Source organism: Oryctolagus cuniculus, chromosome 8 (assembly GCF_964237555.1).
Source record: "Oryctolagus cuniculus chromosome 8, mOryCun1.1, whole genome shotgun sequence".
Lineage (NCBI taxonomy): Eukaryota > Metazoa > Chordata > Mammalia > Lagomorpha > Leporidae > Oryctolagus > Oryctolagus cuniculus.
The window spans coordinates 10,691,259-10,718,820 of NC_091439.1; the positions used below are offsets into that span (position 1 = coordinate 10,691,259).

Genomic DNA, 27,562 nt, shown 5'->3' on the forward strand with positions numbered 1-27,562 from the left:
TCAATGGAGAGTACATTAGGAGTCTAGCATCGCTCCTGGCAATAACTGTTCTTCTGACGTTGAATAATTACGCTACAGAACTGGAGTTTTTAAACACTTAAATTATTTGCCTCAATTTGTTTTGCTTATTTTTATTTAAACTCTCTCAAAAGGCCAAAACTCTTGACTGTGGAGTATAACAAGTCTTATATGAATATCAATGTCCTATTTAAATAGTGGCAGGTTTATTTCAGTTACAAGTCAAGTAGCAGAAGGCAGTGATTCAAATTCCATTTCTGTATCTTCACACTTAAACGTGTTATTTAATAACTGCCTGCTATGGCTTATTAACATTCATTTAATTAGAAATCATTCTCTTTTCTGTGTTTTATAAATATACATACTCACGTTTGTCCTTCTAAGTCTCATTCACATGGTGCCATAGGAAGTCTTCCTACGAGCACACATCGGCTAGAACCACGCCATCATGCTTACTAGGTTCATCTGTTGGCTAAACAACTTTAGCCCTCTGAATGTCAATTTCAACAGTCTGTAAATCATGTCTATTATACAAATTCAATTTGACAATGAATGTAAGCAGGGGCTCCATAATTGACAAGTACTGTGATTCTGAACAAGTTTCCTGCCACGAGTTTAACTGGGACTCAATTTCTAAGCTCCCTGACACCAAGGACTGTTTCATTTATTTTTTTAAACTTTTATTTAATATGTTTCATTTATTTTTAATATCCCCAGCCTCATGCTTGGGAAATAGTTTTTACAAATTAAGGTATATCAGGCAGGCAGACAGAATGTATGTAATGGCCTATTTTGTAATTTGTCATCTTTCCACTGAGTTTTCTTAGAGGAGGCATCACATGAAAACTAAAATAATTTAATATAGTTGGCAGAATCATAAATACTTCCTTTATCCTTTTCATTATATATGTAATTTTATTTATTTATTTGAAGAGGCAAAGACAGAGGGAGATCTTCTATTCACTGTTTTACTTCACAAATGCCCACAACGTCTTGAGTCAGGAACTCAATCTGACTCTCCCACAAGGGTGGTAGTGACCCAACTAACTGAGCCAACACTGCTACCTACCCGGGTGTGCAATAGAAGGAAGCTGAAATCAGGAACGGAGCCAAGACTTGAACTCAGGCGCCCTGATATGAGAGGCAGGCATCCCAAGCAGCATCTTAACCACTGGGCTCATGTCTGCCCTTGGTTTTATGTTTCAACACAAAGGACTGAAATTGGTAATATTTCCCTCAATTAGATGAACTAACAGCACTTTAAATAAAGGTGAAACATGTAAATGGCACCTCATTCAAAGCGTTCATCAAATTGTAGCAGATTAAGGAAAAATTGACCTCCATTTTTTATTGTCCTAAATATTAAGGACGTCATTGAAGAGGAACAGAAGCCACAAGGTGAGCAAGAGTTGACAGTGGGTGAGGGGAGAGGCCACATGGCAGGATGCTTAAAATATCTGCTGGCCTTGGTGATGCTGCACACTGTGTGTGTGTGTGTATGTGTGTACGCATGTATGTGTGTGTGCCATGTGTGTGTACACATGTATGTGTGTATGCTGTGTGTGTATGTATGTATGTGTGTTTGCGTGTGGCTCAGTGCCCCTTTCTGGAACAGTGTGTGAGTGGCCCAGCTTCTCTCAGTTCTTGCTTCTTCCAGCCTTGAGTTAAATTCTTCATGGGGAATTAAAGAAAGGTCCTTTTAAATATCGGGGCCAATTTAAATGTTGGGAACATGGAAGCTATGACGCAAATAGGAAAAAGTTGAAAGAAGTTAGATTTCATTGTTAATTAGGCTGCATTGAATGAGAACACTGGAGCAGAAAGTCATCACAATTAGGAAACGCTTCATTCCTGGACTCAACAGGCCATTAGTGGTCTCTGATTCGTGATCACTCAGATGGCAACTAGGCTGAGATTTACCTGCAGCCATCCGTGGAGGAGAAAGGCAGCTTCCGGCTTAAACTTACTACAGAAACAATGCTGCAGCAATCAATTGTTAACAAATTATGCAAGGATCGTAACAATTAATTTCACTAAAATATTGTTGAAAGACATTCCTCAAAGTTAGCACAGAATAAGATCTTAAACTTCTAAAATACTCTTGAAGTAAAATAATTTGAAATATATTAAACAAAAAGACTAAACAATGTTATGTTTAAAGATGGGAGGGTTTTCTGAGGTTAATTAATCCAAGACACCCAGTAACATACTCCGTTTTAATCCGTTCTTGTCGTTCAACCACATGAACATATTGTATTTTCCTCATAAAACATGAAAGTCGTCTGGCATAGGAAAATACTGACGTGTACTCTCCTGTAATCTAGCTTTTCCCCAAACAGGAAGCCTGCTCTGGAGCTTGTATAACTCACAACAACACTACCTGGGTGCAAGTCCAAGTTCAATCCCTAAACAGCTCTGTGACCCTGAGCAAACCACCATACTGCCTGTTAAGTACATAACAAAACACCCAACTGAACTTCCTCTTGAGGTGGTTGTGAGGATGAAATGAAATATAGTAGTTCCCCCTTAACTGTGATTTGATTGTCCGTAATTTTAGTTATCCTCCATCAAAAATAAAAATAAATAAATAAAGCGCAGAAATAAACAATGTATAAGTTTTAAATTGTGTGCCTCCCCAGGTAGTGTGAGGAAATCCTGCACATGTTTTGTGACTGTCCCTTTGACCCACATATCCACTCTGTATACCCTACCTGCCTGTTAGCCACATACTAGCCATTTTAGTTATCAGTTGGACTGTCACAGTATCATATCACAGTGCTTATGTTCAAGTAACCCTTACTTCACATAATAATGGCCCCAAACCACAGGAGTAGCACTGCAGAGGAGGTAAGGACCAGGGGGTAAAACACAGAAGGGCAGGTTAAGCGTGGTACTCACACGTGGTAATGCTGCAGGGCGTATGGGAACTCGGGACATACGGAGTTCAGTATTTCCTGCAATTTCAGGTACCCACTGGGGTCTTGGAGCACAACCCTTGCAGAGAAGGGGGACTACACTATGGTATGAGCAAAGGCTTTCAGAAAAACCACAACATAACCAAAAAGTGTATTGAATTGTACAATGAGAAAGCCACGCCTCTCTCAGACCACAGGCTGGCCAAACACAGTTAACAGTTCATTGTGTTTTCTTCCAGAACTATTCCAAAATGCATGGTCTGCTTTTCCTCAAACAGCCATGTTGGGGAGCCCTATAGCACAGCTTGCTGCTTCCTTCACACAGGGCCAGATCCTAGAGCTCTGCTCCCATCAGCAAGTACACACGTCTCACACCAACTTCTCCTAACAACCAGTTTCATGGGGTTCCACAGAAGGGTTGTGCCAGCCTTCCTTATGCACTCCTCACTCATGGACCTTTCAGGTTTTTGACAGTCTTTCACTGTTATGGACTGGGATACTCCAAATATGTTTGCTCTAAGCCTAGACTTTTGTATCTCTGACTTTTCCAGATACCTACAATACCTGTGACACTACTGTTCCCCCCTTTATAGAACGCTGTATAAGGCCAGCGTATCTTGGACTCTAATGAAACATGCTAATGTTAAACCTGTACTTTGAATAAGATCATCTCTGGGAACTGCAATAAGGCCCCTGATGACAAGGTTACATTTTCATACACAAAGTAAGAATCAAGAATTAAGTCATTGCCTACGATGCTGGCATCCCTTAGGAGCACCATTGTGAGTCCTGGCTGCTTTACTTCTGAACCAGCTCCCTGCTAATGCATCTGGGAGAGCAGCAAATGCTGGCCCAAGTGCTTGGGTGCCTGCCACTCATGTAGGAGACCTGGATGGAGTTCCAGGCTCCTGGCTTCAGCCTGTCCCAGACCCAGCAGCAGTGACCATCTGGGGAGTGAACCAACAGGTGGAAGATATCTCTTTCTCCTTCTGTTTCTCCCTCTCTCTCTGTACCTCTGCCTTTCAAATAAATAAATGAATATTTTTTTTAAAAAAAGAACCATACATTGCAAAAAAATATTTTTAAAAAGAGTTAAAAAAACAAATGCCATTCAGCCTTCATTTGTTTTTTTTTTTTTTTTAATTTTGATTAATTAATTAATTTATTTTTTGACAGGCAGAGTGGACAGTGAGAGAGAGAGAGAGAGAGAGAGAGAAAGGTCTTCCTTTGCCGTTGGTTCACCCTCCAATGGCTGCCGCGGCTGGCGTACCGTGCTGATCCGAAGGCAGGAGCCAGGTGCTTCTCCTGGTCTCCCATGGGGTGCAGGGCCCAAGCATTTGGGCCATCCTCCACTGCACTCCCTGGCCACAGCAGAGAGCTGGCCTGGAAGAGGGGCAACCGGGACAGAATCCGGTGCCCCAACCGGGACCAGAACCCGGTGTGCTGGCGCCGCAAGGCAGAGGATTAGCCTACTGAGCCGCGGCACTGGCAGCCTTCATTTGTTTTTAAAAACAATACCAACAAACCTTTGCTGAGGGCTCTCTAGTTCCGGAGACATCTCACATCACATCATTTAGTACTTCACAGCATCCCAAATGCATCAACTCTTAGAACGAGACCTGCAACTTCTTCTAGGCTAATCACTTTTCCCCGATAGACCATAATTTCTAAGACTATTTTAATATGTAAAAAGGATGATCCTAAGTTATACCAAAGGGAAAACACATTTTAGAATCAAGTTTGCACAATAAAAAGTCATGCCTCAAGGACCAAGCAGAACAGTTGATCAAATGGAGCGGAATCCTGGACAAACCTGTAGGAGCTGCTGCTCTCATAATCCAGAACCACCCTTGTTGTCACCACACCACTGAGTGCATCGATCTGGAACACCTCTTCATGGTTGCCAGAGACGAGAGAATACTCAAGGAGGCCATTCAGCCCACTATCCAGGTCAGTAGCAAAAACCTGCGAGGAACGCGTTTCTGTTAGATTTAATCTGCAACATTAGGAAAGCCTGTTTTTCAGAGAAATGCATTATGAAGAAAATCTACAGACTGACAGAGAGCTTCCTCTGGTCTCATGCAGGTGCAGAAGCCCAAGCACTTGGGCCATCCTCTGCTGCTTTCTCAGGCACATTAACAGGGAACTAGATAGGAAGTGAAGTAGCGAGGACTTGAACCAGTGCCCACATGGGATTCAGGGGTCACAGGTGGCGGCTTAACCTGCCATGCCACTTCTAACTTTTTAATAAAGTGGATGGGGCTGCGAGGGGGCAGGGAGGAAGGCCTTCTCTGCATTCTTGTCCAGAGGATTTCCAAGTGACTTTGAGTAGGAGTTGCACATATGTTTGAGCTGCAATTCTACATTATAGGAAAAATCAGTTGAAAAAAATCTGATTTGCTTGAACAGAAAATTTCCAGTACTGTACATAGATTCATGGTAGCAGAAAAGCAAAGAGATGTCGTAGGATATCCTCACACAGTAAGTGATTTTATTTGTTCTTTTTTTCTGCTTTAAGTATTTCCTATAAAATAGGCCATGTGTGGATTTGTTTTGTAATAAATTTTAACTTTAAGAGATCTTTTAAAAATGAAAGAAAGTTTAGATTCAGTGTTAACAAATATAGATCCAGATCATTTATTTGATGGGTCATCAAAGCAGTATTGAGTGTAAAACAATAGTTGTGCATCATTCCCCATGGAGAAGAGAACCCTAGGCTCACAACACTGGCATCCCATATCAGAGTGCTGGTTCAAGTCCCAGTGGCTCCACTTGCCATTCAGCTCCCTGCTAATGCGCCTGGAAAGGTAGAGGAGGATGGCTAATCTTTGTTCCTCTGCCACTCATGTGAGAGACCTGGATGGAATTCCCGTATCTTGGTTTCAGCCTGACCCAGACCTGGCTGTTGTGGCCATTTGGGGAATGAGTCAGTGGGCAGATCTCTTTCTCTTTCACTCTCTCTCCCTCTCTATCACTCTGCCTTTCAAATAAATAAACAAGTGACTTCTAGAAGTAGAAGAAGAAATTAAATAACACATTTGGTACAAAGTGTTTGAAATCCACATATAGTTTTTTCATAAATACACACTTTCCCTGAGTGTTGTGAAGGACCTTCATATGCATGGATTTAAATATTTTGGTTACAAAATAAGTTTTTAATTACACTTTCTGTGAATTTTGTGAAGTGACTTTGTATACTGTTTGATCTGCATTAATTGTAATCACTAGACCAAAATATATCAGTGGGTTCAAGATCTGGTTTAAGAAGAAGTTGACAACATTATTAAGATTCCATTTATAGGGGCCGGCGCCGTGGCTCAATAGGCTAATCCTCCACCTTGCGGCGCCGGCACACCGGGTTCTAGTCCCGGTTGGGGCGCCGGATTCTGTCCCGGTCGCCCCTCTTCCAGGCCAGCTCTCTGCTATGGCCAGGGAGTGCAGTGGAGGATGGCCCAGGTGCTTGGGCCCTGCACCCCATGGGAGACCAGGAAAAGCACCTGGCTCCTGGCTCCTGCCAGGATCAGCACGGTGTGCCGGCTGCAGCGGCGGCCATTGGAGGGTGAACCAACGGCAAAAAGGAAGACCTTTCTCTCTGTCTCTCTCTCTCACTGTCCACTCTGCCTGTCAAAAAAAAAAAAAAAAAAAAAAAAAAAAAAAAAAAAAAAAGATTCCATTTATATATACATATATGTCACACACACACACACACACACACACACTCCTCTATGTCCACAGCCTTGGCTTCACCTCACCTGCCCTGTCTTCCCTTTGCCAGGATACTACACTGCTGTCCTAGCGGGATCTTATTTGTGACTCCCTACCCTCTCAATCCAGCCTCGACACGGCTGTCATAGCTCTCAGGGCACCAGAGGGGCCCAAGAGACCACCCTGGATCTCATGAGCAAGCTCTTTGGGCCAGAAAGGCAGCAATACACAGTTCCCTTCGCGAGCATCGGGAAAAGCAGCTGGTCTTCCTGGTCTTCCTTTGGCAACGTAGATGCGGTGTGTCAGTGTGTGCAATGTGTTAGAATGGCCTGCACAGGAGCAGCTCGGGGGCGGGGAGGAAGGCCGAGAGCACAGCTTCTTCTAGCCATCAAGAGGATTCATGTAATCTGTCTCTGTCTTGGGAGCCCTTCACCCAGGGAGAGTTGGCTGGGCAGGGACAGAGGCAGGTAACCAGACCGTTCGTGGGGTAGGGCAGAAGGCAGATGAGTAATGTCACTGCCATTCCTAGCAGGATTGCATGCAGCAGAGGAGGGCCAGGGCCTCACAGGAAGTTTGTGGAGCTGTACCCAAAGGAAGGCCAGACTGGCTGTACAGCAGCCAAAATCCAAAGTGACTTCTGCAGATGATGCGTTCTTGAGCCTCCTATGTTTCTAGTTTTTGAACAAGACATGGGAGAATGGCACTACCAGCTTCCTGGAATATGAATGATCTAGACATAGAAAAGAATGAAATGCAATGTCTCCACCCCAGAGTTGGCCCTTGAGAGCTCTGTCACTTGGAGTACTGGGCTTTAGTGGTGTCTTCCTTCTCACTAATTATGTACTATGCAGCACAGGCTGGCCCAGGCTACCAGGTGGGAGAGAGCGGCGTGATGCTGCAGGGCCCCAGTATGACAAAGTAGCCTGGACTGGGCAGGGACGATAAAGATTGGAAAAGCAAACGTCCCCAGCTTCTCCTTAAACATCTCAGTCATGGCTGACACCACAGTAAACACGTCTGGAACACGCTGGCGACTGCAGCAGCACGGCTACCATAGCACACATGAATCTGCAACAGCCGATTGCAGTGGTGCGTCGGGGCACAGAGCTGGGACTGCAAGACAGCTGCCAGTGCTGGTCCTGCCTGCACCCACAGAGGGAATCAGGTGCCTCGGGAGCCAGGCTGGAAGTAAAGGGAGGGTGATTTCCAGCAGGGGTGGGAACGTTTATCCCGCCAAGGGCCATGTGGATATTTATAACATCATTCACAGGCCATACAAAATTATCAACTTAAAAGTTAGCCTGCTATAGATTTATTAAATTTCGAGTCCTGCCTGCAGTTGCCAGACCAAATGACTTCCACGGGCCTTATATGGCCCATGGGCCAGATATTCCTCCACCCCTGCTCGAGACCTTGTGCAAATGTCGTTCTGGGAGGCCTTAGACTTCTCCTCCAGGAAGAGCTGACGTTTTTCCTCTTTTCTCCCATGAAACTAAATGCACACTTGTAGTCTTGCATGAATGATGTGGCATTTAAATGATATACTCCTATTTCTGACTTCTCCACTGAACGGTAGAATTTACAACGCTGGTGGTTTGCTGTGTCCCTACCTGCTCCCTGAGAGTGCTCACGGGGTTCCCAGAGAAAGGAGGAAGACAGTACCGAGCACTGAGTGAAGAAAGAGAAGAGGGAATCCCTTCTGTATAGGGTTTCAGCCAATCCACCAAACACTGAGCACACCTGGGAAACACTGACATGTTAAGTTCTGTGTTGGACATGGGCCTCAGCTATCTGGATGTTATTGACTGTGATTCTAATACTTGTGTGTGCACGCACACACACATACACACACACAAATGTATTTCTGTTACCTGTACGACATGAGTATTGTGGCTCTGGCCTTCAGACACCGATGCCTGGTAAACGCTTTGCCCAAAGCGGGGTAGGTTATCATTCACATCCTGTATCAAGACTGCAACTTTGCTGTACGCTCTCTGCCCACCACTTTCAGCTACAACGATGAGCTGCACTTCGTTCCTGACTTCAAAATCGAGAAACTTGGGATCTTTGACAGTGAGTTGTCCTGTTTTGAATCCCCAGGAGAGAAGGAAGGAAAAGTAAATGATCTTCTGATTATTTTAAAAATGTCCCAAACCGCCTTGGATCCTTGTGCTGGCATGCTCACCCGCCCCTCCAAGGCCCCCCTTGCCTGGCTTCCCTTCCTTTCTGACCAGGGCCATCGGGAATCAAGTTGAGAACTTTCACATATTTTCAGGGTTCAAACACATAAGAAATCTAGTTGCTACCCCTTGAGTCGCCCTTGTCCCTGCATAGCCTACCATGACCCCTGGAGAGTACACTGGCTGACCACCACCTGAATTCACCCCTCTCTGCCTCCACCACTTTTGCCTTCATCCAAGCCACCAGCATCTCCCACCTTCTCCCTGCACTTACCTGCCCCCTCTCCCCCAGTCCAGTTTCCATTCTGAATTGAATAGAACATGGCCCTGTCATTGTCCCACATATAACTTCAGTGCTTTCCATGGCTGTTACCACAAATGGTGAAATAGCCAGAGCTGGGCTGGTCCAAAGCCAGGAGTTTCTTTGGGTTTCCCACATGGGTGCAGGGGCCAAAGCACTTGAGTCATCTTCTACTGCTTTCCCAGGTACATCAGCAGGGAGCTGGATCAGAAGTGGAGCAGCTGGGACTCACACCAGTGCCTGTATGGGATGCTGGCTCTGCAGAAGGGGGTTTAACACACTACACCACAGCACCAGCCCCCATGGTCTGTTTCTCACATGCTCACTTTGGCATCACCATGCATAGGTCTCCATAGTCCTGGGATGGCCTCTACTTCCATCTTCATCACTTTACCGACATGTCTGGGTCATGGGAGTCCTCTTGGCTAGTAAGCGACACAAGGTGAAAGCTGTCTCTTCCATACCATCATGTTCCCAGTGCCCAGCTCAGGGTCAGGTCTATGGAAGGCACTCAGTGATAGCTTTCATATCCTCATACCGAAGAAGGAACATGGGAGTGGGCATTTAGCCTAGTGGTGAAGACGCCCTATCCTGTACTGGAGTCCCTGGGCTCAATACTGGGTCTGCTCCTGACACCAGCTTCCCGTTAGTGCAGCCCCTGGAAGGGAGCAGGTGACAGCTCAAGTGGTTGGGTACCTGAAATGCATCTGGGAGACCCAGACTGAGTTCCCAGCTGCTGGCTTTGGCCCTAGTCCATGCCCAGCTGTTGCAGGCATTTGGGGAACAAACCAGGGGATGAGAGTTCTTTCTACCTGTCTCTCTCTGTCACTATGCCTGCCAGGGTAGTTGAATGTGAGGATAATGTTGTGCTCCAGTTTCTGCCCCCAGATGAAGAAATACATCTCCTGAACATAATTGCTTTCTCTGGTTTCCACTCTTTTTCCACCACTTTACAACAAAATCTTTGTCTCCATTTAAAATTATTAATATTTACTTGGCTTTCACTGTCAGAAGTCCCATCGAATAGCAAGTTGTTGAATGTACACTGATTTTGAATGGTAGAAGCCTGAAGACACACATCCCAGTGCTGGGAACTTAATTTAGCTCCAGTCCCTGGCCTCAAAGTCTGCTAATTTTGTGGCCTGATGTAAGATGCTCAGATTGTATGAAGCTGGGTCTCCTGTTCTGTAAAGAGGGGATACTAAGCATCACTCCCAGCATGGCTGTGATGCGTGGTTAGGATGTTTCCGTGCAGGGGCCAGTGTGGTAGCACAGTGGGTTAAGCTGCCACTCGTGACTCTCGGATCCCACATCAGAGCACTGGCTTGGGTCCTGGCTACACTGCTTCTTACTGAATTTCCCGATGACACTCCTGGGAAGACGGTGGAAGATGGCCTCTGCCGCTCATGTAGGAGACCCAGGCACAGTGCCAGGCTCCTGGCTTCAGCCTGGGGCAGCACTGGCCATTGCAGCCATTTGGGGAGTCAATCAGTGGCTGGAAGATCTCTATCTCTCCTGCTCTGTGCATCAGATATAGATTTAATATCTTTATGAACTCTGAACTTAGAAGGAGACAATTTAATAACCGTGGGCTTTTACAAGCTTTTTTTTTTTTTTTTTTTTTTTTTCTGGTGAAAGAACCTGCACTGTTTCTGGAAATACAGCCTGGAAACCACACTGCTTCTTGCTTTATTTGAAGCAGCTCCCCCAGATAACCGACCTAGTCCAAAACACCTTCAGGGCATCTGTCACTCACTTGGATCCCAGCGAGACTTGTATGCTTTTCTAACATTCTGTCTTTGGTTTTGAGTGTTTGGGAGAGATGTTATAGCTCCTATTCTATTTGTAAGAAAATTAAATACTCATAATTTATACTCTATAGTAACAATGCCACATGCTACCAAATTTAAAATGTCAAAATCACTCTAACCGCTGACATCAGAGTTAGGTATCGATTTAGAACCAAATTGCTTTTCCAGACCACAGTCTATTGTGACCAGCAGCCCTGACAGGGAATTCGGGGGAGCTCTAACTTTTGGTAGCTGGAGAATCATCAGGATGCATTCTGATGGGCTGGTGGTGACAGCAGCTCCTTTCTGAAGCCTCCATGGCACCAAGGTTGATTGCTGAACCCACAGCTAAGCGGCAGAGGAGCCAAGGCTGAGGGTGGGTCCAATGCTCTCACCCGCATTCCACCAAACAGAGGGTCCTACTATCATGCTGTGTTACTGTTCGTAAAGGACACGTAAAATAGAAGTGCAACCCTAAATGGCCAGTGCCACTTAGGAGAAAGTGTGCCAATTACAGCGCAGATCAAAGTGGATGTCTTAATAAAAGTCTTGTGTTTAGGCTTTGATAATTGGAATTTTGCACTTGGAATGAATCTATGGTTCTAATGCTTTCCTTGCTTGGGGTTTATTTTTGGCATAATAACTGGCATATGGTGTGAACGCTGTGCAAATGCAATAGACAACAACAGCCAGCCTAAGAGAGTATTCCATGCTGGCACGCCGACTACGTCCATATTTTGCCCTGGATGATGCATGTGCGTGTTGTAGCACTGGCATCAGCGAGCTGAGAGAACTACTGGGCTCTGTCTAATGGGAAGGGCAGGAATTCATATTTCCCTAAGAGTAAGGAGCCTCACAAATACCAACCTCATGTTCTTGCTTACATGTCACTGTGCCAGTTATGTAATAATTTGAAAACAAAACCATTGTAATATATTCCTTCTAATATAGGAGAAAATTTCCCAAAGAGTTCATGGGAAATGAAATTAAAAGCTGAGCTTATGCTGGTGGAAAGATTTTTGAGAGCCATGCAGTTTTTCATAATACTCATTTTCCATAAACTTCTTGAGGACACCTCATTTGCATGAATTTCAACAGTTTTTGCACCAAAATCAACTTATCTTTTAATGTCATTTTCCCACAAACCTTTTGAAGTACTCTCATCTATACAGACATCACCTTTGCCCAACTTAAAAAATACACATCAAAATGACATTAAGATTCTGTAAATGCTACATGCTTGATAAAATAAGCAGGCCACCTCAATCAGTTACATACTCTATACATGCAACTGTACAAGCCCAAAGCACAATGTGGCAAATATTTGTTACCCAGTAGCTTTGAAACCCTCTCGTGAAACCTGTGTCTTTAAAAAAATTGAAAGTTTGACAATTTTTGTTTTATTTCAAACTAACAAATACCGGAATGCATGTTGTCATCTGCTTTTTACATACATATTCTTTGTCAAACTGTAAGATTCCTGCTGCTTGAAACAGTTTCAGATATTTTAATATCAAGTGGCATGGAGTCTGAACACAAAAGTCAACCTTTGGTTTGTAACTATGGAAACAGTTTGTGGTGTTTAAAGAGATTAATCTAGGCAGAAAGGATATTAAGGAAACTCTGAGATGCTGGCAAGAGGCAGCTAGATCTGTTAAAAAATACTAATAATGCCTAATTTGAAAAAATTAAATTGTGGTCATGAAGGGATAAAGAATTGCCAGTCGCTTATGTTATTCAGGAGCAAAATGTTGCTTTATGTTGGACTTTAAATACCTGACAATAGCTAAAGAAGTAAAAGAGTCATGTAACTTTCAACTAACACAAGGGAAATGGCTATTTTAATATAGTAATTGGGCATATTGAGTATAAAAAAGTGTTGGAATTAATAAGAGCTTGAAAGCTTTTTAATACAAAATCAAAAAATAAAGTCCATTTCAAATATATGATTCCATATATTTCTGGAAAAATGAATGAAAAGATAATGCTATTTAAGTGCAAAAAACTTAAAATCTATGCACAGTTCAATTCACAGTATGTATTTTCATAAACCTTTTGAAAACCTCTCATATACACAATTTCATTTTTTCCCACAAATTTATAGTTCTGTTTTAATTCCATTTTTCTATGAAACATTTTGAAGTACCCTGGCATATACTAACACTGGTAAAAAAAATTTATTTATTTATTTAAGCATGAAAAGCACGAAGTACTCCAGCTAAATCTACAAAAGACATGCAACCGGGTATATAGCATTCTTTGCTATTCTTTAACATCAAATGGCTTATGTACTATTTAAGCCATACCAAAGATATTGAGCTAAAGAATCAAGTCAAAGAACAGTGCATAGCATTATTCCATGATGAAGCTTAAGTCAAAGTAAAAATAAATATCATAGGGATTCAAGCAGAGTGGAAACACTACAGTGATACAAAGAGTCAGTGATTAATACCAAATTCATGTTTCTGAGTATCTCTGGGATGAGAGACAGCTAATGCCTATGTTGATTAGCTAGATTTAGCCACCCACATGTTTCTAAATAATAACCATAAAAAATGTGGGGAAAGAAAAAAAGAGAGTTGTAAAAGATGCTCCCTAAGGCTCTAGTAATGGCTTATTTCTGGACACAGGTGGCAACTACAGGGACTTTTCCTTTACTGTTGTCCCATCTAATAGTTTCATATGTTCTGACATTCTGTTTTGTAGATATTTCATATAACATTCGTAAGTAAGTGACTTTTAACATAAAGTAATTGCTTAATTGCAAAATAAGGCTTGACCCCAGGCAGATTTTATCTGCATTTTAATGGAAGAATCCAGGTGGCAATGTTGGGCAGGAGCCAAGCCTGGGTCATGTTAGGAGTGGGAGAGTAGAAGGATTTGAATAACTTGAGGAAATATGCAGACTCTACTATTCTCTCTACTTCCTGAACATTCTAATTCTCAGCTTCTCCCCCAGAACCTCCAGACACCTGGTCTGTGAGAAACAAGGCTTGTTGATGTTTGCAGATAGCCCTTTTGTCAACAAGCTTTCTGCACCATCCTTGAAGCCAGTAATGGGTGAAGAGAGAAGACTTCCTCTACCCTACCTCTTGGAGGTTGCCGACCAGAGGCCACAGGCTGTGTGCACCACCCCGGATGAGAAAGCATTTACTTAAGAAATTATCCCCTCTCAATTCCTCCCATGTGCATGTAACATAGCTTAAATACGGCAGTTGTATGGTAATATAGAAATTATTAGAAACATTCTTCTTGATGCTTGACAACGATGCAGTAGATATGTATCTACTACATAGTTGTTAGTCAAAAAAGTATGTTTCAAATAATCAATTGGGATTCATTTAAAACACAATAATGGTCTTATTAAAGCTAAATTTAATACATGTTGTAGTTGGAAGTAATTTCTTTACCACCACATAGAAACTTTTCCAGCTGTTTTTTTGTTACATTGTTGACATTCAGTGGCGAATTAGAGGAATCTCTGATGAAAATTCCCTGAGGCTAGCCATGTGAGCTTATTTTGAATTCAAACTCAATATCAATGATTTCCCTACTACATTTCCAACTTTTGCAAATAGATGGGTAAATTATAAGTGGAAATGAATTTATCTTTAAAAATTCAAAAAGCAGGATAAGCACAATCTAACAGAATTCTTGGTGAGAATACATAAATAGTTTTTGATTTTCCATAATTTTTCATCACTACCATGAAAAACTCTGATTACCTTTAAAATGACTTATCCCTGACAATTCATCCCTTTCACATTTTGCAGGATTATTTATTTTTGGTAACATTACATGGTGCAGAAGATATGGCTCTTATAAAGATTACCTGAATGGGAGCACAGGAAGAAAACTCCATCTTCATTTCCACTAAAAATTGAGTACTCAATGCTATCCTGAATTGAGTCAGCAGCCAAAGCTTTGACAGTCACAACAGAAGTACCTGTAAAAATTAGATTCAAAATAAAGAACTTTTTTAAGAAAAAAATTTCATGGAAACAAACAAACAAAAAAAAAAACAAGAAAAAATAGTGAGCATTCATTATTTGCCTACTGTACTTTCACTTGTTCATTTCTTCAACAATTACTTATAAATGTCTTCATACCAAATTTCAAGGTAGGGGCTGTGGACATGGTGACAAGAAAGAAAGAAAGATTTCTGTTCTCGTGGTGGCTATTGCATGGTGGAAGAAAGCAGAAAATAAATCATTCACTAAGTACATAATCTACATGGATTTCAGATTGTGCCAACTTTCCTGGACAGAGAAAAACAAGGGTGTGTGATGGCAGGCCATTCTATGGGGGAGGCAGACACCCTTTTGTAGAGATGTTGGCACATTGAACTATGAGAATCCATGGAAGATGATTCTAGAAGGAAGAGGCACCACAGAACATGCTACAGGCTGGGAAGGGATCTGAAGTGAAGCATGGTGAGTAAGGGTAGAGGGAGAGGATGAAGATGGTAAGCCAAGCATGGGGTAAATCTCATTCCATGTGCAATCAGAAGTCATGGAAGCTTTTTAAGGAATAGAATAAAATGATGATTTATTTTTAAAAACATTATTCTATTTTGTAGTAAACAGAGAAAAGCAGGGTAAGAACAGAATAGAATGACTAATTAAGGTAAAACTGCAATAGTCTAAGTAAGATAAAATGACCTGGATCTGTGAGAGGGAAGAAGGAAAGAAGTGGACAGATTGAAGACATATTTGGATATACTGCCCTGAACCCCAGGTGGGATTGGAAAAGGAGGTTACAGAAGCATAAATATAAGAAAGATTTTTCTCAACCAGCCTCCAGTGTAATTGTAGCTAAAGCAACCCAAGGAGAATATAACCATGGACTTAACTGCATGACACAAATTCAATCAAGAATTAGCATAGAGCAGGGGTTCTAATCATAGGTCAACGACAAAGAGGAAGAAACATTAATTCCTCTGATCTAATCAGCACACACTGTATGCACGTATTGAAATTCCACACTATACATCACAATATAATGTGATATATAATTATTGCTAATTTTTAAAAACTGTAAATGTTCTAGAAAGTAGGTAAGAAAAAGATAACTTCAGGGGAGAAACTGGAATCAAGTCAGGTGTTAGGAAGACAAAAGAAAGAAATCGCTTCAAGTTTTGGTGAACAAACTGACGAGCAGCAGGAAAGGAGTATTAGTAGGAAGTGGCAGCAGCAACAGGACAATTGGTGTGCTCTGAAGGAGGATCCGAGAAGGCAGGACAGAACAGGTCTAGACAGGAAGGTGTGAGATAGGGGAGGAATAGGGGGGTAGGCAAGAGCATGGGAGATCTTGTCAATCAGAGGAGACACATGTACCTTTACATCAAGGATCAGCAATATTTTTTTTTTCTGTAAAGGACTAGGCACTAAGTATTTTAGGTTTGGTGGTGTGCCACACAGTCTCTCTTGCCAGTATTCACCTCTGCCATCACAGCATGAAAGCAGTCGCAGACAATGTGCAAACAAATTGAGTATGGATGTGTTTCAATAAAACTTTATTAAAAAAAAAAAACAGGTGGATGGGCTGACCATTACTTTATGTGATGGGAAGCAGTGAAGAGAAAATGGGAAGTTCTTGAGCAGCATATTGAGATGCCAAGAGAAGATGCTGAGTGCCAGGAAGGCAAGCAAAGGTTCACGCACCAGAGATTTGGTCCTCAGTGTGGCAATGTTGAGAGGTGGTGTCATCTTTCAGAGGAGAGGCTTGGTGAAAAGTAATTCGTTCATGGGGACATCGCCCTCAGGAGGGATTAATGCTGGTCTCATGGGCTGAGTTACCTTGCATGAGAGGGAGTTGTTGTAAAAGAGCAAGTCTGGCTCCTGAATCCCTCAAGCTTTGGGTCTTGCCATGTAACTGTTCTCTCTCTCATATGCATTCCTGCCATGATGTCATTCACCATGCTGTGATATTCCTGGGGAGCCCTTAAAGTTACTTTCCCTAATGTCTGATGATGTTGAGCATCTTTTCATGGGCTGATTGGCTGTTTCATCTTCCGACCTCGGCTTTCTGTTTTCTACACTCATCACTTCTGATGAATGCTTGATAGTTCTACATTGGCCCTGACCTTAGGTGTGTAACTTAGGGCACCTAACCTAGACTTTCCATCATTCCGAGAGCCCCACTATCGTCTTATTGCCAACCTGCCCCAGAGGCAAAGGTATGCATGCTGTACAGATGGAGAGATGGATGGGAGGTCACTCTAGGTGTCTCCCTGGCTGCTGGCTGCTGGATGTCGAACCGCAGGCAGTTTTGTATAAGCACAAGAGGAAAAGCGAAAGAACATTTTAAAGAACATTTTAAAGCATCTCTGACTCGGTATCAGAGATGAATACGCAGCAGGGCTCATTTCACTCGAATTCCTTTTGGTAAAGGCAAGAAGCACGGACAAATGAAGTTGAGTGGGGGAGAGCAGAGGATGCCCGACTTGCCCTTGGCACTCTGCGTCAGCTCACTGCTGCCCCCGGGGAAAGCAGGCTTTGGGAGGCTGGTGGCTGTGTGTGTTTATTTATTTATTTTTAACAAGAAGACATAACAATTTTGACAGCATTTTCACATGAAATATCTCAATTCCTAAATGTTGAAAAATAATCTAACTTAGGGAAAATATCCTACCAGCTGGGTTGAGAAGAGTGTGACTGTGGCCAGACCACAGTTGTCAGTCCACCTTCTTACTGCCTCTGCTGGAGAAGACAGATGCTCCTTTTTTGTTACCAGCCCTTTTAGCACTTAGACCACATGGCTGGTTTGTCAGCCATGCCCTCGTACTGAATACATTTAAAGATTGATCTCATCTGCTTGCTTAACCTGGACTACACCCCAGGGCAGCAGAAGTTTTCTGTTTATTCATATTCTGTATATTTCTATAATTGCATTTGAGTTTTGACTTTTCAATCTGCAGTATCTGACATCTTCTGTTCTGCAAAATTTTTTGACAGTAAAACACTCTCTTTCGTATCAGAAATTGATCTTTTCATGTAAAGTAGGTATTTAATGAACAAAGAAAGAAAGAAATCAGAAGGATGACAGAGAGAAAGAGAAAGGACACTAAAGTTCTCTAAGATGAAAGATTAGAAAAGTGATGGCGTCACCCTACAGGATTTCTCTGAGCTAAGTGTGATTGTTTTTAAGAATAACTCAATGCTATAAAACCACCTCTGAAAGTGGAATTTGCAGTAGTTAAAAACCTTTTAGCACCTAGTCAAGATCTCTGCTGAGCTTCTTCATAAATCTCAATACCTTGCTCTAGGGAACAGAGTTTGAAATTCATTCTGCAGGAGGTTAGAGAAAATAATCCCTAAACCTAACAAATGGATGTTTCTCTCCAAAATACTTAACAAGACTTCACTAACAAGAACACAAAAGAAGAAAAGGACCTGGAGCAGACAGAATGTGCCCCCAGGAACATTTCACTGCTTAACACTCAAATAAAAATGCAATGGTCACTGTAACTGTCAAATGAAACAAGCATGTGACATGATATTGCCTGTAAAACTGGAACTTAAATGAAAATTGTGTGAAGGATTTGCTATGGAGAAGAACAAGAAAACCCAACCTGAATATATGACTCTCTTTAGAAACATTCTGTTTAACATAAATGGTGACAAAGTTTAAAGACCACTGATCAAGATTTGTTAATTCTTTTCAACCTAGTTATGAAGTCATTTCACAATGAAGCTAAGGATTTTAACTGATCTTCGTGGAATCAAGTTACTGCACATGTTGAGAACATTTTCAAACTGCATTATAATCTGATGCTTATTTTACTGCATTTCAGGAGACGCTGTTAATTTTAAAATACTAACATTTTTATAGGAAATATGCCTTCACAGTAGTGTCCTACGTTCTATCTTAAGTGTTCAATCACAGCTCTGTGCTTCCTGACACAATTTATTTTTTAAACACAGGAAATGTTATTTCAACTGGCTTGTCATATACTCTTAGGCGTGGCAGTAAGAAGAGAAACAGCTCTGCAGGCAAGATGTATAATCCTGCTGACGGCCTCTTGTTCATGGGTTAGGATGCTTATTACATGCCCAATTACAAAGGAAAACATGGAAAATGCTTGTGTCAAAGAACAAAGATGACAGGCCAGCACTGTAGTGTAGTGGCAGTGCCTACAACACTGGCATCACATATGGGCACCAGTTCAGGTCCTGCCTGCTCCTCTTCCTATCCAATTCCCTGCTAATGGCCTGGGGAAAGCAGCTGGAGTTAGCCCATGTACTTGGGCCTCTGCCAATCACCTGGGAGAACCAGAAGAAGCTCCTGGCTGTTGCAGTCATCTGAGGAGTGAGCCAGCAGATGGAAAATTGCTCTCTGTCTCTCCCTCACTCTCTGGAACTCTTTCAAATAAATACTTTTTTTTTTTTTAAAGTGTAATATATCTAGTGTTCGTGTTTTTTGTTCTTTACAAAAATACAATTACAAAATAAATATACAGAGAAAAGTGAATTCTCAGTTTGGAAGCAGAATTACATAATTCTTTTAAGATTTATTTATTTATTTATTTGAAAGTCAGAATTTACAAAGAGAGAGAGAAAGAGAACCTTCCATCCAGTGGTTTACTGCCCAGATGGTGCAATGGCCAGGGCTGGGCCAGGCTGAGGCCAGGAGCCAGGAGCTTCTTCCAGGTCTCCCACTTGGATGCAGGGGCACCAGCATTTGGGCCATCTTCTGCTGCTTTTCCCCAAGAGCTGGATTGGAAGTGGAGCAGCCAGGACTTGAAATGGAGCCCGTATGGGATGCTGGCATCAGAGATAGCAGCTTTACCTGCTATGCTACAACACTGGCCCCAGGATTGCACAATGATTCATGCTATGTGGTTGTACAAATCAGCAGTCATAAAAACATTAAGCTGAAATAATGATGAAAACATCAAATTCAGAGTTTGCATGGGTATATAATTCTAGAGTCTGATGTTTCTTACTTCTAAGCAATGCAAACATTTTCTTATTGATGAATGAGTCAAGAGAAACAGAATTTTCAACCATTTGGATAATTCTAAATTTCCTTAGTTCTTAAATGCCCAACCACTAAAACCCTTACCATATGTCAATCATTTAAGAAGGAACACTTGGAGGGACATCAGCAAGATGATGGAATAGAAAGTCTGAGATTCTATTCCCCATCGAGACACTGACTTAACAATATATGTTACAAAAAGCCTTTTTGAGAACTGCAAAATCAGTAAAGTCATGGGCTTCCAGGAAATAAGAGTCACATTAAAATGGGTACTAAATGCTCATTAATTTCATACCTGACAGACTTCCCTGATGCTGACACATGATAGTGAGTTAACACCAGACTCAAAGCTTCCTCATCAGGAGGAGGACAATGGCTTGGAATATGTATGTCCAATGGGGGCTGCCCAAGCAGCCAGCTTCTCTCTCACCTGACTCAGAGCACTGGTGGTGACCAGCACAGTCTGGGTACCCAGAGGCTGCTGAGAACAGAAGAGAATTCGGTGGTGCTGCAGAACCTGTGGTACTCAGGCTGGCACCACAGGAGAAGCAGGACTTTACAAGCTCCTGGAAAAGGAGCTGGGAAGCCTCTGGAATTGGGGAATCACAGGAAAATGCTCAAAGTGTATCCCAGACAAGGTCTGAGAAGCCCCCAGAATCTAACCACGCTGATGGGTGAAGATCTTACTCTTTACAAGGCTCATCTGTAAAGACTGGGAGAAGTGACTTTTTCCCCCCCAAATGCACAAAAGCTATCCCCAGAGTAACATACAAAGAAACAAGTAAAGATGGCCAAATCAAAGGAACAAATTATGTATATCTACCAGATCTGACCCTAAAGAAATGGAGAAGTAGGAATTACTTGGCAAAGAATTAATAATGATCACCTCAGAGAAGTACACTACATTCACGTGCTACAAGAGAACACCTAGAGGGACAGTCAATTAAAATTGGAAAAACCATGTACAATCAAGATGAGAATATCAATAGACAAAAATTAATCAAGAATCAGACATTCTAGAGCTGAAGAACAGAATAACTTGATGGAGACATTTGCTGGGGTTATTTAACAGCAGCCTTGATCAAGGGGAAGAAGGGATGAGTAAAGTTGAAGACGTGTCATTTGAAATTAGTAGAGGGTTTGAAAGAAAAAAGAAGAAAGAAAAGTGAAGCACACTAAGGGACTTACTGGTTAACCATCTGAAAGACCAATACACTCATTGTGGAGGTCTCAGATGATAAAGAGAGTGAGAAAAGGCAAAAAGATAGAGAGCTTATTTGAAGAAACAATAGTGAAAAACTTCCCAAATCTGAGGAAGAAAACAGACATTCAAATTCAAGAAGTTAGGCCGGCGCCGCGGCTCACTAGGCTAATCCTCCGCCTAGCGGCGCCGGCACACCGGGTTCTAGTCCCGGTTGGGGCGCCGGATTCTGTCCCGGTTGCCCCTCTTCCAGGCCAGCTCTCTGCTGTGGCCAGGGAGTGCAGTGGAGGATGGCCCAGGTGCTTGGGCCCTGCACCCCATGGGAGACCAGGAAAAGCACCTGGCTCCTGGCTCCTGCCACCGGATCAGCGCGGTGCGCCGGCCGCAGCGCGCCGACCGCGGCGGCCATTGGAGGGTGAACCAACGGCAAAAGGAAGACCTTTCTCTCTGTCTCTCTCTCTCGCTGTCCACTCTGCCTGTCAAAAAAAATAAAAATAAAAAAAAATAAATAAATAAAACAAATTCAAGAAGTTAACAGGACTACAACAAGGATGAACCTAAAGAGGCCCCATATGGAAACCCATTAAAATCAAATTGTCAGTTATCAAATATAAAGAAAAATGTTAAAAGCAACAACATGAGGAAAGTGACTCATTTTATAAAACGGAACTTCTAAAAGATTGAGCTTTTTTTTCCTTTTTATTTAAGATTTATTTATTTATATATTTGAGAGTCAGAGTTACACAGAGAGAGACAGAGAGGTAGAGAAAGGTCTTCCATCTGCTGGTTCACTCCCCATTTGGCCTCAACAGCTGGAGCTGTGATGATCCAAAGCCAGGAGCCAGGAGCTTCTTCTGGGTCTCCCACGTGGATGCAGGGACCCAAGGACTTGAGCCATCTTGTACTGCTTTCCCAGGCCATAGCAGAGAGCTGGAACGGAAGTGGAGCAGCTGGGACTTGAACCGGGGCCCATATGGGATGCTGGCACTGCAGGCGGCGGCTTTACCCGCTACACCACAGCTCTGACTCCTGAGCAGGTTTCTTAGCAGAGACAGCACACGTCAGGAGAGAGTGGGATGATATATTCAAAGTGTTGTAAGAAAAGAACTGCTGGCAAAGAATACTATATCTGGCCAATCTCTTCTTCGTAAGCAAAGAATAAATAGACCTGCATAGATAAGAAAGACCAAGGGAGTTCATCACCACTAAATATACCTTCCAAGGTAAAGGGAGTTTTTCGAATTGAGTAAAGTGGACACCAGATAGCACATGAAAGCATACAAAAAGATAAAGCTTTCTTCAAATATATGGACAAGTATTGAATTCTGTAATGCTGGAATGGTGGTACATAAACCACTGTTAATCCTTGTATAAAATTTAAAAGATACAGCATAACTATAAACTGTTAATGGAAGCAAATCGTAACATGATGTAATTTATGACATTGATAACATAAAGTGTGTGTTGGGGGAAAAATAAAGGAGCAAGATTTTTGCATGCAATTCAAGTTGAGCTCTTATAACTTTAAAACAGATTGTTACACATTGTTTTATGAAATTCCCATGGCAATCACAAAGAAAATACCCACAAAAGAAACACAAAAGGAAGTAAGACGAAAGTCAAGGCATAGTTCCACACACACACACACACACAAATCAATGCAACAAAACCAAGGTAGCGAAATAGGGGCAAAATGATAAGACAGAAAAAATTAAACTCATTTCTAAGAAGAGATAGCAACTGTAGGAAAACACCACCACCACCAAGAAAAACAACACTAGTTATACGCTGTCAGACACCTGATGTACATATAAAGACACACACAGGCTGCAGCTTTGGAAATAGATGTCCCATAAAAATACTATCCAAAAGGGAGCAAAGGTAGCCATATTCAAATCAGGCAAAATAGACATTAAATGAGTAATAATAATAATAATAACAACAATAATAATAAAGGTCAATTTACTAGGGAGATTCAGCAATTATAAATATGCATGCACCTAACAGCAAAGCACCCAAATATATGAGGCAAACACTGACAGAATAGAAGGCAGAAACAGAGACACAATAATAGTAGGGGGTTTTAACGCCACATTCAATGATTGACAGCTGACAAATCCATTAGGATACAGAGGACTTGAACAACATGGTAGAATGGTGAAGCCTGACAGACATACAGGGAACTCTTCACACAACAAATGGTAAAATATACATTCTCCTCAATCACACTTAGACGATTCTCCTTTAGCAATATTGAAATCATGCTAAGTATTTTTTTACAGGCACAATGGAATGAAACTTGAAATCACTAGCAAAAGGAAAACTGAAAACCCCAAATTAGTGAACAACCAATGCATCAGTTATGAAATCAAAAGGGCAATTAGCAAACATCTTGAGATAAAAACAATACTACCACATACCAAAAGTTATGGGATGTAGCAAAAGCAGAAAAAAGAGGGAAGTGTAGTAATAAAACACACATTTAAAAATTTAAACGATCTCAAATCAACAACTTAATGTTACATTGCAAGGAAATGGGAACAGGACAAACTAAATGCAAAGTCACTAGAAGAAAGGAACTAAACAGATTAGAGCAGAAATCAATGAAATTGGTAACAGAAAAATACCGACAAAAATCCATGAAAAGCAAGGGTTTTCTTTTTAAAGAGATCAACAAAATGTGGTAGTTAGCAAGGCTAGGAAAGACAAAAGACTCAACCAAAATCAGAGCTGAAAGAGAAGACGTTGCAATTGATGCCACAGAAATAAGTAAAGGATCACAAGAGATTGCTCTGAGTGAATATTTACCAGCAAATTCTATATCCTAGGAGAAATGGAAAATTTCTAAAAACATACAACCTACCAAGACTGAATCACAAAGAAAGAGAAAATCTGAACAGACATAACCACCAAGGAGACTGAATCAATAACCAAAGAACTCCTACGCCCAGAACCAGATGGCTTCAGTGGGGAATTCAAACAAACATTTAAAGACTAATGCCAATCCTCAAATTATTTTAAAGAATAGAAGATGAGGGACTAGCTGTCCTATTTCTGATCCGGCTCTCTGCTCTGGCCTGGGAAAGCAGTAGAAGATGGCCCAGGACCTTGGGCCCCTGCACCCACGTGGGAGACCCAGAAGAAGCTCCTGGCTCCTGGCTTTGGATCAGCTCAGCTCTGGCTGTTGCAGCCATTTGGGGAGTGAACCAGCAGATGAAGACTTCTCTCTCTCTCCGTCTCTGCCTCTCTGGAACTCTGCCTTTCAAATAAATAATAAATCTTAAAAAAAAAGAAAAGAGTTAAGGATAAGGAGAGAAACCTAAAGACAGTAAGATAAAAGCCTCAAGTCACATATAAAGGAAAACCAGCTGGATTAACAGACTTCTCAACAGAAACCCTATATGCCAGAACTTCTTTTTCTTTTCTTTTTTTTTTTTAAACTTTTATTGAATAAATATAAATTTCCAAAGTATAACTTTTGGATTATAGCGGCTTTTCCCCCCATAACCACATCTCCCACTCATTCTCCCATCCCATTCTTCATCAAGATTCATTTTCAATTATCTTTATATACAGAAGATCAACTTATTATATATTAAATAAAGATTTCTCTCTCTTACTTTTTTTTTTTTTGACAGGCAGAGTTAGACAGAGAGAGACAGAGAGAAAGGTCTTCCTTCCATTGGTTCACTCCCCAAATAGTCACTATATGGCCGGCGCGCTGTGCAATCTGAAGCCAGGAGCCAGGTGCTTCCTCCTGGTCTCCAATGCGGGTTCAGGGCCCAAGCACTTGGGCTATCCTCCACTGCATTCCCAGGCCACAGCAGAGAGCTGGACTGGAAGAGGAGCAACCGGGACAGAATCTGGCGCCCCAACCACGTCTAGAACCCGGTGTGCAGGCGCCGCAGGTGGAGGATTAGCCTATTGAGCCATGGTGCTGGCCACTAAGTAAAGATTTCAACAGACTGTACCCACAGAGACAAAGTATAGAGTACTGTTTGAGTAGTAGTTTTACTGTTAATTCGCATAGTGCAACACATTAAGGACAGAGATCCTACATGGGGAGTAGGTGCACAGTGACTCCCGTTGTTGATTTAACAATTGACACTCTTATTTATGATGTCAGTAACCACCTGAGGCTCTTGTCATGAGCTGCCAAGTTCACCAACTCTGATCTTAGACAAGACCATAATCAAAGTGGAAGTTCTCTCCTTCCTTTAGAGAAAGGTACCTCCTTCTTTGATGGCCCGTTCTTTCTGCTGGGATCTCACTTGCAAGAGATCGTTCATTTAGGTCATTTTTGCCACAGCGTCTTGGCTTTCCATGACTAGGCCAGAACTTCTAACCAGCAATATTTTATCCCAAAAAGCTATCCTTTAGAAGTGAAGCATAAATAAGGTATTTCCCAGATAAGCAAAAACTGAGAGAATTCACTAGCACCGGACTAACCTTACAAGAAATTCTCAAAGGAGTCCTGTGTTAGAAGTAACCATGAAAACACATCACTCTAACAAATTCACTAACAGAATAGGTATGATCAGCAGCTAATCAATGAGATGACAGGTGTTAGTTATTATCTGTCAATACTAACCTTGAATGCAAATGGATTAAATTTCCAAACCAACACATTTAGGTTGGCTGAATGGATAAAAATCTAAGACCCCCACTATATGCTGCCTACAAGAAACTTACTTCATAAAGTTGCTGGAAAGACTTAAACTGAATGAGTGGGAAAAGATACACCATGCAAACTGAAACCAAAAATGAGCAAGAATAGTGATCCTCATATACATAAAACAGGCTTGAAATCAAAAACTCTAAAAAGATACAAAGAAGGACATTATATTTTGATAAAAGGATTAATTCAGCAAGAAGCTATAAAAATCATAATATATATGCTCCAATACAAGAACACCTGGCTATATATTGCAAATACTTTTAGACCTAGATGGAGAGACAGACTTGAACACAATAATGGTGGGTGACTTCAACACCCAACTCTCAGCAATGGACAGATCATCCCGACCAAAATTCAACAAAGACATATTGGAGTTGAATAATACTGTTGAGAAAATGGATCTAACAGACATTTACAGACCATTTCACCCACAGCTACAGAATACACATTCTCATCAGCACAGGGAACATTTTTTAAGGTACAGTTTTTATTAGGCCATAAATCAAGCCTCAATAACTTTAGAAAGGTTGAAATCACACCATGTGTGTTTTCAGACTGCAAAGGAATAAAACTAGAAATCAACAAGAACAATCGCACATTCTAAATACATGGAAGTCAGACATGCTGCATGATAAATGGGTCACTGAAATCACTGAAATCAACAACTTTCTTGAAATAAATGAAAATGAAAACATGACATATCAAAACCTGAGGGATACAGCAGAAGCAATATTAAGAGGGAAGTTTATAGAATTAAGTGTTTACATTAGAAAAAGAGAAATGAATGATCTAAAGATGCATCTCAAAGACTTTGATAAACAAGAACAAACCAAGCCCCAAATTACCAGGAGGTGAGAAATAATAAGGATCAGAGAAGAAATAAATGAAACCAAAATGAAAAGAAATTACAAATGATCAACCAAGCAAAGGTGGTTTTTTGAGAAGATAAACAAGATAAACTTTTAGCCAGACTAACAAAGATGAAGGAGAAAAAACTCAAGTAAGTCAAATTACAAATATAAAAGGAGACTTTACAACTGACACCACTAAAATAGAAAGGATCATAAGAAACTATGAAAAACTATAAGCTAACAAACTAGGAAATCTTGAAGAAACTGATAAATTCCTGGATACATGTAACCCACCAAGATTAAATCTAGAAGATACAGAAAATCTAAACAGATCAATAACAAGCAGTGAAATTGAAACAGTAATTAATTTTACAATCAAGGAAAAGTCCAGGCTTTACTACTGAATTCTAAACATTTAAAGAGGAAGCAACTTATACTTTTCAAACTATTCCAAAAACATGAATAGGATGGAACTCTTCCAAACTCTCTTTATGAATCCAGCATCATTCTGATACCAAAACCCAACAAAGACACAACATGAAAACTACAGCCCTATATCCTTGATGAATATAAATGCAAAAATTCTCAGGAAACTGAATTCAAAACCACATAAAAATGATCATAAATCACAATCAAGTGGGATTTATCCCAGAAAAGCAAAGGTGATTCACACTTACAAATCAATAAATGTCATAAATCACATCAACAGAATGAAGAACAAAAACCATATGGTCATTTCAATAGATGGGGAGAAGGCATTTGATGAGATTCAACAATCCTTCATGATAAATATGCTCTAAAAATTGGATATAGAAGGAAGATACCTCAAAATTATAAATGCTATATAGGACAAACCAACAGCTAATATCATACAAACCAACAACTGATACACTGAATGTGGAAAAGCTTAAATCACTTCCTCTCAGATTTGCAACAAGACA

At 41.3% G+C, this 27,562-nt stretch overlaps 1 protein-coding gene across 2 annotated transcripts in view; it reads right to left on the minus strand.

Annotated features, from left to right (window-relative positions):
* The window catches only part of DCHS2 (dachsous cadherin-related 2), a 312,281-nt gene that overhangs the window by 19,458 nt on the left and 265,261 nt on the right, over window positions 1-27,562 (minus strand). For both annotated transcript variants that reach the window (XM_051819958.2, XM_051819960.2), the window contains exons 14-16: window positions 14,742-14,855; window positions 8,510-8,721; window positions 4,747-4,898 (exon numbers count right to left, since the gene is read on the minus strand). In XM_051819958.2, the coding sequence (XP_051675918.2) occupies window positions 4,747-4,898; window positions 8,510-8,721; window positions 14,742-14,855 (478 nt within the window). The remainder of the gene's footprint in view (window positions 1-4,746; window positions 4,899-8,509; window positions 8,722-14,741; window positions 14,856-27,562) is intronic.